We start from the raw sequence: 12,848 nt of genomic DNA, 5'->3' as shown, positions 1-12,848 counted from the left end.
AAACATCGAACATACAGAACAGCGATTTTTTTCCTATGGAAAAAATTTGCTGTTCCAAAACACATACACACAACACAAGCACACCAAACAAACAGCAATCCAAACACATACACCTAAAATCTTACACCTAACCCTACACTAAGCTATGCACACAGCACTAACTATCCACTTACCTTAACCCAAACCCTAAACCCAAGATCCATCACCATCGCACACTCACTTCACCCGGGCCCTAACCCTAACTCACCTACCCCACCCTAACCCTCATGTCCACACAATTGCACACTTACCTGACCCATGCCCTAACCCTAACTCACCTAACCCGCTCTAACCCTCATGTCCACACAATCGCACACATACCTAACCTGCGCCCTAACCCTAACTCACCTAACCTGCCCTAACCCTCACATCCACACAATTGCACACATACTTAACCCGCACCCTAACCCTAATTAACCTATCCCGCACTCAATTGCACCCTTACCTGAACCCAACCTGTAACTTTCCACAACAGAGCTGAAAATATCGAAGCAACAGAAACGGGCAACCAAATTCTTTCCCTAGGAAAAAATTTGGTTTTCTGTTGCTTCGATATTTTCAGCTTTCACTGAATAGGGTTTGATATTAGAACATTCAGAGTTTTGAAACGTCGATGTTCTAAAATAGACCCAAATCTATTTGGGTTTTAGAGAAGATGAATACGCCGAAAAATGTATGGCTGAAACACCCCTTCCCTTTGCAATGTGTGGTTAGGTTGTTGGAATTCTGGTAGGAGAGAGGGGGAACAGCCTGGTCAGGCTGGTGGGAGGAGAAGAGGGACATACTTGCCCTCTTCTGTTCCCCCTCTGGTGTTGGATATTTAAGTGGTAGATATAAGCAACTGGTGGTAAGGACACTGCTCATTTGGTTGGAGATGTAATTCAATAAATGATATATGAAATGAGTGGCGGGATGCTGCTTCATAAGTAAAGTAAGTGAGTGGAGGTATGGTCGCTACTTACTGGGTCAGGATGAGTGAGGTAACACTGTGCTGCTTAACATGACATGGATGTTTATGCTGTGATTAAAATCAGGTATACTATGTTCAGTAGTAATTAATAATATTGGTTATCAAAGCTATGTTATAGAAGTTTAATAAAGGTTGTTAAATGTCATTCAGTGTGATATGTGTTTATTGAAGAGGACCAGGGCAAATGAAGTTTGGTAGCAAACTAATTTGTCCCGGGACATCTTCAGAAGGGGGTTAGACAAATAAATTAATGGGAGTTAAGGGGGAAGGAAAGGGTTAAATGGGAAGGAGGGATGATTGGGAGGAAATAGGTAAGGGGGAGAGGCTTGAGGGGTTTAGGCTAGTTTAGCTGGGTAAGGGATCACATTTTGGCATGAACATGCCACCCCCCCCCCCCTTTTTGATGGATTGGTGGAGATTATGCTTATTTTATTAGTCTGGTTAGGGCGGAGAAGAGGGACAGGCTTACCCTCTTCTGGTCCCCCTCTGGTATTGGATGTTTAAGTGGTAGATATAAGTGAATGGAGGTAAGGGCGCTGCTTATTTGGTTGGAAGTGTAATTCAATAAATGGTATATGAAGTGAGTTGTTAGACGCTGCTTCATAAGTAAAGTAAGTGAGTGGAGACATGGATGCTGCTTACTGGATCAGGATGAGTAAGGTCACGCTGTCCTGACTTATTTGGTTGAATGTGTAATTCAATAAATGGCATATGAAGTGAGTGGCGGGACGCTGCTTCATAAGTAAAGTAAGTGAGTGGAGATATGGTCACTGCTTACTGGGTCTGGATGAGTGAGGTAACACTGTACCAATTAACATCACATGGATGTTTATGTTGTGATTAAAATCAGCTATAGTACTTTCAGTTGTAATTAATAAATATTGGTTATCATACCTATGTTATGGAAGTTTAATAAAGGTCGTTAAATATCATTCAGTGTGATGTGTGTTTATTCAAGGGGACCGGGACAAATAATATTAATGAGAACTTTTGCATCTACTTAGATGTCATGATCTATAAAGAAAATGGTCAACTAAAATCAACCATATGTAGGAAACCCACATTTTCAAACCTGTATTTACATTTTCAGAGCTGTCATCCCCTTGTCCCATCAAAGATCTTTAGTAAAGGGAGAGTTTGTCCATATTTCAAGGATGATCAGGGATGAAGTGGCTTTTGCTGAGGAATGTAGGAAGTTGGCAAAAATTATTTATGACAGTGATTAGCCTGAAGCCTTTGTTAATGAGATTAGAGATGATGTAGACAGGTTAAGACATTCAAGATTCAATCCTATTTTGGGACAAAAAATAATGTTAGAAAAGCACCTTCATGCTCTAATTTTACTAAAAGGCGTGTATTAAGCCATCACCCCAAGAACAGAGAAGTTAAGAAGATAATTTGTAAATACTGTAATACTGGCCATTAATCAATTCTGATAAGAATATTTCAGCAGTCATAGATGAATGCCCTGAGTTTGTACATAAAAGGAAGAAAAACTTAAAATGCATTTTTGGAAACCCCTTGAGCAAAAACTTAAAGCCCATAAAAACTGGTTAAATGCGGGCATTGTAATCAGTCCCCATACATACTGGAAGAAGATTTTATTATTTTAGATGAGGGCAAAATGAAAATTAAATTAACCAGTTCATGTAATTGCTTTACAGCTGGAGTTGTATACATTACATTATGTGACCCTGTGGTATGTTTTACATAGACAAGACCAAAAAGGCTTTGAATAAGGGCATATATGAGCACATTTCTGATATTTGAAACAGAGACTTGAATAATGCATTGTATAAACATGGCATGGCTTGTGAACATCACCAGTTATTTAGATCTGGGGTCTTAGAAAAGGGAAAATCAAATCCAAGGGGTTGCCTTTGGGAAATATCTTAGAATGGCAACAATGTTTAAATTCACAAGACACACCTGGATTGAATCAAAAAGTTTCAGTTGTAAGCATGCTAAAGCTTAGAGTGATGAACTTACAGTTTTTTTTTATATCTATTTAATATTTCTATTATTTTTATGTAGTGGGTTTTATACTGAAATGTTTTAATGTGATTTTATTGACTTCATTACTATGAATATTTATGGCCAGCTTTGTATGTCACACCATTACTTAGTTATGTATGTTGGTAATATGCCTTTTAAGACAATTGTATGACATAGTTGAGAGAAAAGATTTTAAAAGGAGGGTAGTATTGTGTATTTTTTAATTGGTTCTGATGAAATTCTTAATACAATAGAAAAATGAAAGCACTTAGCCATTATTATAATAAAGTTTTTTTCCTTTGGGTTATTGGACGTTTGTGGCATTTTGTTCAGTTGCTGGAGCACTTCAGTGCCATTCATCTGTTTGATGCAGTAAAGTATTGGTAAAACATCCTGCACTTTAATGTAGCTGCATAAGTCATATCTACTTTATTTTTATTTTCCTTTTTAATTTTTTGTCTCATATCTCTTTCTACATTTACTTCACTTGGTTGTTTAGGATTTGATGGTGTGGATATGTCTGATGTACACATACCGTTTTACCCTTAAGAAACATGGATAATTTATCACTTTGATGCCTTGAATATTTTATTGTTATCCCTCCATACATTTTGTCATAGATACATCTTTACTTTTATGTATTGAGAACACGTTTCTACACACATGCTGCACTTGATACTTACAATATCGTCTCAAAAACTGAATCCTGTCCTTAATGATGATGGACTAAGCCAAAATAATATTTTGTGAAGAAACATGCTTAAAACAGTGTTGTATTTTACTGGCTATCTTTTGTAACATTGCATACAAATTATCCAGGGTTTTTTCAATCATTAAATCAAAAATCTTGTTCAAGGTTAACAATTGGTTGATAGCTGTTATTGGTATGTAGTTTTCAATTTTGTCTCTCTCAGTCCAAAAATCATACTATTGTCCCTACATCTATATAAAGTTAATTAATTACTTATTTGCATTCAATGTATATTTGTAATTATTGTCTCAATATCAGTGTGTATATTTATGGATGTTTCTCTCAAAGGGTCTATTGAAAATTTCCGGTCAACAAATACAAACAAGTAAACAAACAAATCAACAATATTTTGCTCTCCTCATTTCTACATTAAATGGTGTAGTACAGACGGGATGTCACTTTGTCATAAGATTTTAGCAAATGTATGTTACATATTTAAATAATTCTGCCATCTATCATGATATCAGGTTTCATTTCTGTATTTATTTTTCTTACTTTTAGATAGTGGTATGGAGAAACCTTCCATATTTATTCTTGGTCCCTCAAAAGGCATGTTTATCAAAATGGTTAATGTGATCCTAGTCTGCCTGGTGTTTGATCCTCCTGACAACACGTCTGTCTACTGGAATGTCTCTGGAGAAGTAACAACAGGAAGAATGGGTTCTGAATTGATTACTGCAGATGGGGACTACAGTGTCACTAATGAATTAACAATACCCATTGATACCTGGGACAAGAAGCTTTCTATTAGATGTATAGCTGGGACAGAATATAGAGACTACTCTTTGCATAAAGGTAATATTGACTGCTAATAACACATGATCATGCACTTACTTAATGGTTAAAAGCTAGCATTTTTTCTTGATTCCTTGGAAATGTGTACTTTAAGCCCAACTTTACTTTCCTTTCAAACAAAAAACTGATGGGATTACTGTAGTGGAGCTAAGCTCTAATGTCCTGTTTTACCCTCGCTCATTTTACCTTAGGAATATTCTAATTTATACACCTGAAGATTACACCTGCTCTTTTGTCATTGCTCTGTCAGTGGCTCATCTGTGTCACCAAACACTTATTAGAAACCAAAAGTCTACAAAGCCATTTGAACAAATCACAGACATTATAAGTATGACTCAAAATCTCTACTGTAATGTGTAAGGCAATGCCAAAATCAAAAATCTTCTTATTGGTGAAAAATGATAAGCAGTGTGTAGCAAAGAAGGATGCACCACTCTAGCAGCAGTGTGACTTACGCAACAAATGGTTGAGATAAGCTGCCAACTAGATATTTATTTTTTTGTTTGTTTCTTTGCTTGTTTATTTATACTTTGTAAACCGGGAAGTGGAAATGGTCCAGAGACCCGTTTCAGTCATGACCTGGTCCACAATGTCAAAATAACTCACTAATTAAATAAATAAGTAACAAATGCCCTTAGGAATGCAAAGGAAAAAATGCTGCCATTAAGGCATTTGACAAAGATTCCATGCACAAAAGATAGCCAAGATGTGACAGTAAATAAGTAAAACATTAAACATTTGTAAGAATGCATTCTTTATCGATGTTTAAATATAGAATGTAAATTTCATTATAAATACTGAATTATAAGTAAGCATATTGCACAGCTCACAGCATTATATGATGTCACAATGGTGTAATGAACTAGGAAACACCATGTGAATGTTGAATGTCTGTACAAAAAGTGAGGTATCACTACATTTGCATCATTGTTGTTCTTAGAGACATTTGCGTCACTGTTGTTGTTCTAAGGGAGTATTAAGCAGACTAAACTAGCAAATTTTGGAATAGAACCACCAATACAGCGGAACCTAATAAGTAGTGTACCATTACATAAACCCATGTCTCTACTGCACTCGCATTTACTTTGAGCAAACATCCTATGATTGTTTTCTTAACAGTTGATAATTGATGAATATTCCTAATGTTCATTGAGAAATTATTCTAACCAACTAGAACTATTTTTGAAAAAGATCTTCCATAGATAAAAAGGGTGACTAAGGGCCTGTATAACTAAACACCGTCATTATTTCTAAACGCATAAAATTGTTTTTTAAACTGCAGCCACTTGAGGAGTGGGCAAAGGTAGTCATCATTTAATGCTTGTAGATGAGTGTATTGAGCCACATGTTTACTATAGCTGTAACAGCCTACCACTTATTTGATCTGAGAGTAGTGCAGTGATCTTTGTGCCTCTTAGATAGTTTTATGACTCTAAGTATTTTATTCTCAGCCAATTGAATAAGCTCAGTATTGTCTGCCGAGAGGCATGCCATTACAGGGAGTCAGTATTTCAATCTGGGGTGAAGTACATTTATGGCAAAAGCTCTCCTAGCTTTAGCTGCCAGCAAGTTATATATTTTGTATGAGACTTTGTGTTGATGGAATGGTTTCGTCTATGATTAGTCCAACGTACCTTTGTTGAGTAGTGTAAAGGGTACCCATAGGGTCTGTCATTTGTACACTATGGATGTTACTTAGTTTTCTATAGGCGCAATGTAGCATCACTGTTTTTCATTTGGTTGGGGGTATTTGTGAACAGCATATTTTTACAAGGCCAATTTCATATAGCTTCAAAAACCTTCTGATGTTCACACTGTTCAGAATGATGACCCCTTGTTGAACCTTGCCCTGACAATGTAATTAAAATGAAGCAGCTCCAAGGGTAGGTTATTAATATACTGTTTGATTAACAAAGGGCCAGAGATTAAACATTGTGGGGCCTTTGGTGTCACATTTCCCGTCTGAGAGGCATTGTAAAATCCAATCTCTTAAACAGTTCTGTTTTTAAGATACTTCTCAAACCTTTGTACCACTTCCATGAAGAAACCTGTGTCTGACAGCTTAAGTCCTCTTAAAATCTATAAATCTTGCTCCTGTAACTGTGCTTTGCACAATGTTTTTAAAGATGTGGTCTGTCACCAATCATATAGATGCTACAGTCAGAACAGAAGTTATCTTTCCCATCTGTGAGGGTAACATATTTTAGCTGGTACTCCAAAATCTGATCATATACTATTTTTGCAATTGTTTTAGCTATCAAACAGAAGCTGGCAATAGGATGGGCATCCTTTGAAGAGAATGTTGAAAGGCATTTAGCCTGGGGAATAACCATGATGTTCTTAAATTTATAAGATACATATTTTTTGCAAATGGCAATCTGGAAATGTGCCCTAGAAGTCTGCAAAGAGTATGGCTAGTTTATTTTAGAACTTGGGGCCATAAAGAGTGAAAATCTAGGATGTAGACTGTATCCATGTTTTCAAGGAGTTTTTATGTTATGTTACCTCTTTAGAAATGAACTTGAAATAGAATGGGGGGTTAGTCAACAAGCTTGTGAAGAGGCGACAATGGATGAAAACAAGTTGTTAAAAGTCCAGTTGGCAGTTAGTGGGGGAAGGGGGCTTAATCTATTCTGACTTAGTTGAGAAATTATCTGTTTGATAAGAGTACTACAGCCACCTGCTGTTAGGAAAATATTGGAAGTGCTGAGTTGCTTTATTGCCTTCCAAAATTGTATTGGTTGGTCGCAATAAGTGATTTGTGCTTTTCTAGCATATTCATTTTTGGAGCAATTTTCATTATAGTTTCCTTTTTTAATTGTTAGTTTATGTTAAATTAATGTATGTAAGATCTTTTCTTTTTTCCATACTGCCTAGGCTTCATCTCTATTTATTTTACTAATTGTTTGATATCAGAGGTAAGGTAAGGGGTGTGTCTTCCTTGACGTCTCTTGTTCTTTTGTTAGGGAACCGTTTATCCTGAGTAGGAGAGAGAAGGTAGTCGAAAGTAGATGGGCTGTTGTGTGGTCATTGCATTGATAGAAGAAATTCTAGTCCAGCTGTTATAGTTCTACAGATAGAACATCTACATCAGAATCAGGGATAACTCTGATTATCCCTGATTCTTTGGAATATATATATATATATATATATATATATATATATATATATATATATATATATATATATATACATATATATATATATATATATATATATATATATATATATATTCAGTGGTCTCAACTTACTAAGTCCTTATGTGTGCCACCCAGCCACACAAAAGCTATTTTATATATCAGCATTTATCTACTAGATCTTCTGTTTAATTATGCTGCCTATATATCTAATTCTCTAAGCCTATACCTTACTCTCAGCTTAATTAACTGCTACTCCCCGTCATTTCCTCTCTACTGCAATACTGCAATGCTCACACACACACACACTAATATTCTACATCATCAATTGCACTCGTATTTGTCTTGTACATTTAAAATAATTTTATTATTACTCACTGTAACCTAGTATTTGTATAACTTGTATACTATCTATATTATTGTATCACCCATCTGCAATTTAGTATTCTGTATCATGGCTGTTTGATTTTGTTTTAATTCTGTAACTTTAGCACGTTTGTCTGTTTTTGGAGCTTTTCTTCCCAGGCTTCTACTGAAAATGGGCTCACTCTGGCCCAGTAGACCTTCCAGCAAACAAATGCAAATAAATAATTAAATAAAATCAAAATAATGGATTTAGGTTTATGGAATGTAAATGGACAGACAAAGAATATGGGTTAGAAGACACTTAAGGAACTTAGGAGTATCTGCAGCTTCTTCTAAATATCTGTTATAAGTGAGTTTCTGGTTTAAGCTTTGATCATTCATTATGATGCGTATATGATACCTTGTAATATCCATACTCTTGTTTTACATATCAAAAAATGACAGGGGTGGAATATAGATTACTGCTAAATGTATCTTTCTGAGACCACTCAGGGATATTTGTACAAGTAGCCAGTTGGGCATCCTGTTAATGGCTTCCATGCTATTCCTCAAGAGTAGTGTAGACTGGTTTCCCTCCTTGTCAACAAGACAAAAAGCACCTTCCATGCCTGTTACCTGGTCTGCTGTCAGAGAACACTGCACACTTGTTAGAGAACTGTGTAGGAATAACAGAAATGTCTTTCATCCAAAACTCAGAGTGTTGGCAGTAACTTAGTTGTGTACTGATCAGACTATACCTCTAACACTAATTTAAGGCCAGTTGTTATGCATAATATAAATGTTTAGGTAAGTCAGTGGTAGGTCTTTAATTTTAGTTGATTGCCTGGTGTTTGATTAAATATTATACGCAATGAGGACCAAAATGGAAAATTATATGAGATTTGCTGCAAATTTACTGATAACTTTTACGTTGCAACAGTGCAGTAGTAAAAGGTTGAGGACATTGATTCTTGTACTGAAAGGGGTACTTGGAAGAATATGCTTAGTCAACCAGAAGAGAACATTAACTTACAGATTTATAATGGAGAAATTAGGGGAAGTAATTGTATCAATATTATTTGCTACTCCAATTTATATAGGATCATAGAATCATAGAAGGCTAATGGCCATTAAGCTTTTTTCAGCCAAGCCATTCATGCCCTGATTTTTCCAATTGTCAATGCCCATGAGCTAGTATGGTTTTAGTATATGCTTGTGTCTTAGGGCATCTACAAACTGCCCCTGCTTATAACAGCCACTGGTGACAAGCCAGGGGTGTATTTGTGTTTTCCCATCTGTTGGTTAAACCTGCATTTGAATATGCTTAGGGAGGAGCTCTGCTTCACATAAATGAGGTGTCTGTTTAAAAAAAAATGGATAATCACTGGAACATATACCTGTCCCACCAACATGTTTTGTTTATGTCACAGACAAGGTTTAGAACCTTAGATTGAGTATTTATAGTATGTTTTGCAAATTTGTAACAGATCCATTAGGGCTGGATCAGAGACTGCCTTTTAGTTTAGGCATAGATCACTCCTCAGTAGTTTGTAGGAGTCCAAGTACAGGAACAGGGCTTTGAGCTGGTCTGCATAGGATATATTATTTACATAATGTATTCTTTTAGTGAGGAACCTCTGTGGCAGCTCCAGGTGTTGCAAATGCCTGGTTACATGCCAAAGGGTGCACTGGGGATGAATGTAGTATGACTATGATTTCCTTAGATGTGGATGCCATGCCCTAACTTAAGTTGTGCCTCATAGAAGGAATTTTTCATGACCATGGGCAGTTGGTGATCTAAATTAATTTTACTATCAACTTGAGTTGTCAAGTTCCTTACCACCAGGTCTACTATTATGGGAGTGTTATAATGTTGTCTTTTGCAGGTGTGGTAATCTTCCCAAAGGGTATAATTATGCATTTTTTGCATTTAGTTTAGACATTGTTTCCAGCACCAGTAATCAGTCTGTGTCAGACATTTCAGGAGGATATCTACATCTTTAGAAGATTCAATGATTGCACCCATCTTGCAGTCATCATCAAATATGGTCAACCAAAGGCCATATGCATTTGCCTTAACTTCAGAGAAGTGTATTCTAAACAGTAGAGGTCCTAATACTGAACCCTGTGGGACACCACCAATAACAGGTCTCTTGGTGGAGATGGCTTCCATCACATTAACTTCATATGTCCTACCTGTGAACCATTTGGCTATCCATTGGGTGACACAAGGATTTATGCATACATTTTGAGTTTGTCTCTAATACCCAAGTGAGGTATTGTGTAAAATGCCTTTCTCAGATCAAGGTAGGCAGTATGTACTGTTTTGCCCTTGTCCATGTCTCTAGTGAGGAAGTCCACTAAGTTTAGTAAGCATGACTTGCCCTCCTATTTGTAAGCACCAGATCCAGGATATTTGCATCCATAGTAGGTGTGCAGACTAGCTCTTCCAGTGTTTTTGCATTGACAAAATCCAGGAATATTTCAGCCTGCATGTTAGTGGTTGCATATTTTAAGTATCCTACCATACTTGGGAAACTTGAAATAACTCATGAATATGGTGTTTGGCTGAATCATGACTAACTCCATTACATTCAAGCATGTGATATGCTTATTCTGGGTCATAGATCAGTACCTATAGCTAGCATGCATGTGGTACTGGACTTTACCTAAAGATAGTTGAACATGGAGTACCTCAAGCATGTCATATTGCTTAACCAATCTTGAGGTGTACTTACTTTTTAGGTAGATGTTTTCAAACAAGAAACATCTTCACTGAATTATCACTTATGATATAAGCAGTCATACATTTATATAAATGAAAACAAAGATTATTGGCATATTGTAGTTGTAAACATGATATATGATATATAATCAACTATAAAGTCATTGTCATTTGAACATTACATAGCTCATTCAATTCCAGCTTTCCCTTAAACCTCATTCCCCCATTATTCTATATGTATTTACACAATTCCCATTTTTCCTGTGTAATTTGTTCCTAACCTTTTCTAAAGATTCCACTTACAGTTCTTTTATTCCTGTTACTATATTCATTAGTGTGGTTGGTTTGACTTTGGTTTCCATTTTGCTGTAATTTTTTTTTTTTTTGGCAGGCATCACAATTAAACTCAGCAAGGTCTTACTATGGCTAGGCAATTCCAATATTGTCTGGAAATTTTGTGTAGACCAGTAAGGTTATGAGCTTCCTAAGTGATTCAACCTACATTTCAATCCCTCATACTTAATTTGTCTGCTTTTGGGCTATAATGTAGTTACATAATCAGAGAGTGCTCCTGAGTCACCCTTGAGAAGAGACAGTTTGGCCTGGTGATTTACCTGGTTAACAAATTAAATAAGGAACAAACAAAACAAATAAATACAAAAAATATTAGGGGTAGTTTCATTTAAAGATTGCCAATAAATGAAAAATTGTCTGGTTTGTTTACCCATAAACAAAATTCCACCTTCACAAAGGTCAAGGCCAATGTACTAGGGCTCTTATGATAACAAGAATTACATAAAGTAGGAGTTCTTCTACAGTGTATATGATCTGGGTATGTTGCTGCAAACCAAATAAACCCATACGTATATTTTTGCCTCATTTGGTCTCATTTATTTTCTATCCTCCCACTGATGCATGCAACTTACTAGATATCCCTTTTGTGTGATGCAGAACGTAATCACCATGTGGTGCAAGTTTGTGCTAGAAAATAACTGACAGTGACTTGACACAGTGTCTAGGACAAAGTACTTATAAAGAGCATGTTCTTCAGTATTGGAATGGATCCTCTGTGATAATGTATATCATAGGAATTATGAGTCACAGGAGGTTGAACAAACTGACTAAACGAGCTGTGCTAATCAGCACTGTGACTGTGAACTTTTTACTTGATTATTTACCAAGGCAAACAGCCATTAATGTAACAGATGTGTTTTCTGTTAATAAAAAATCTGCAGCAGCAGCAGTCCTCCCAGGCTAGGATAGCCAAGTTGCTAAAGATGTGCAAGAACATCCATCCTACTTCCTTGATTGGCTCACACTGAGCCCAAAAACATACAGATATTTATGCAGAAAGGGCACAGGAAGTGATGCCATTGTTGTGCTCAAATCCCCAGTGGTGCAAAATTGTGCAATACTTTAAGGATACTTCAAGTCTTAACAATATAATATTTTTGCAGTAATTATAAGTATGGTTTAAAATTATATTGTTCATGACTGTGGAGCATGGCAGACACATATGGTACTACTGAAAATAACATGCACAATGTCTGAATGTTTTGTCTGTGCATGTGTTTTTTCACAATCTATGTGTGTGTGTGCTTGCAAATGTGTTTGCATGTTTATGTGTGTCTGCATATGAGTTTGTATGTGTCTTGTACAAGATTGATTGTTATTTGTGTTTCAAATGTTTAAAATCTGAATATTCATAACAGGCATAATTTGATACAAAATATCAGTTTCCCCATAAACATGTTACTAGCACAGCTAAATTAATAAAACTGTAGTGCTTAAAAGACTCACAGATGCCTTTATGTGTGGGGATAATTCCTTAAAGGTAGCATATTTGACAAATGATTTCATTGAGAATTTTATTAAGAATCTCCACATAAAGTGCTGATAATAATTTTGGTTTGAACATGCTAGATATTTGTTTATTATTACTAAAATCTAAGTATTGTACTAGTTCAGATTTAATTATATATATATATATATATATATATATATATATATATATATATATATATATATATATATATATATATATATATATATATATATATATATATATATATATATATATATATATTGTAA

The 12,848-nt window shown here is 35.6% G+C and overlaps 1 protein-coding gene across 1 annotated transcript in view; it reads left to right on the top strand.

Annotated features, from left to right (window-relative positions):
- Window positions 1-12,848, top strand: part of LOC122808970 (immunoglobulin kappa light chain-like) — a 227,738-nt gene that overhangs the window by 136,976 nt on the left and 77,914 nt on the right. Inside the window, exon 3 of the mRNA XM_044080135.1 lies at window positions 4,257-4,550. Within this exon, the coding sequence (XP_043936070.1) occupies window positions 4,257-4,550 (294 nt within the window). The remainder of the gene's footprint in view (window positions 1-4,256; window positions 4,551-12,848) is intronic.

Source organism: Protopterus annectens, chromosome 8.part0 (genome assembly GCF_019279795.1).
Source record: "Protopterus annectens isolate FY-2018-M chromosome 8.part0, PAN1.0, whole genome shotgun sequence".
Lineage (NCBI taxonomy): Eukaryota > Metazoa > Chordata > Ceratodontiformes > Protopteridae > Protopterus > Protopterus annectens.
The sequence above is the reverse complement of the archived record's forward strand: the minus strand, read 5'-3'. Positions and strand labels throughout refer to the sequence as shown.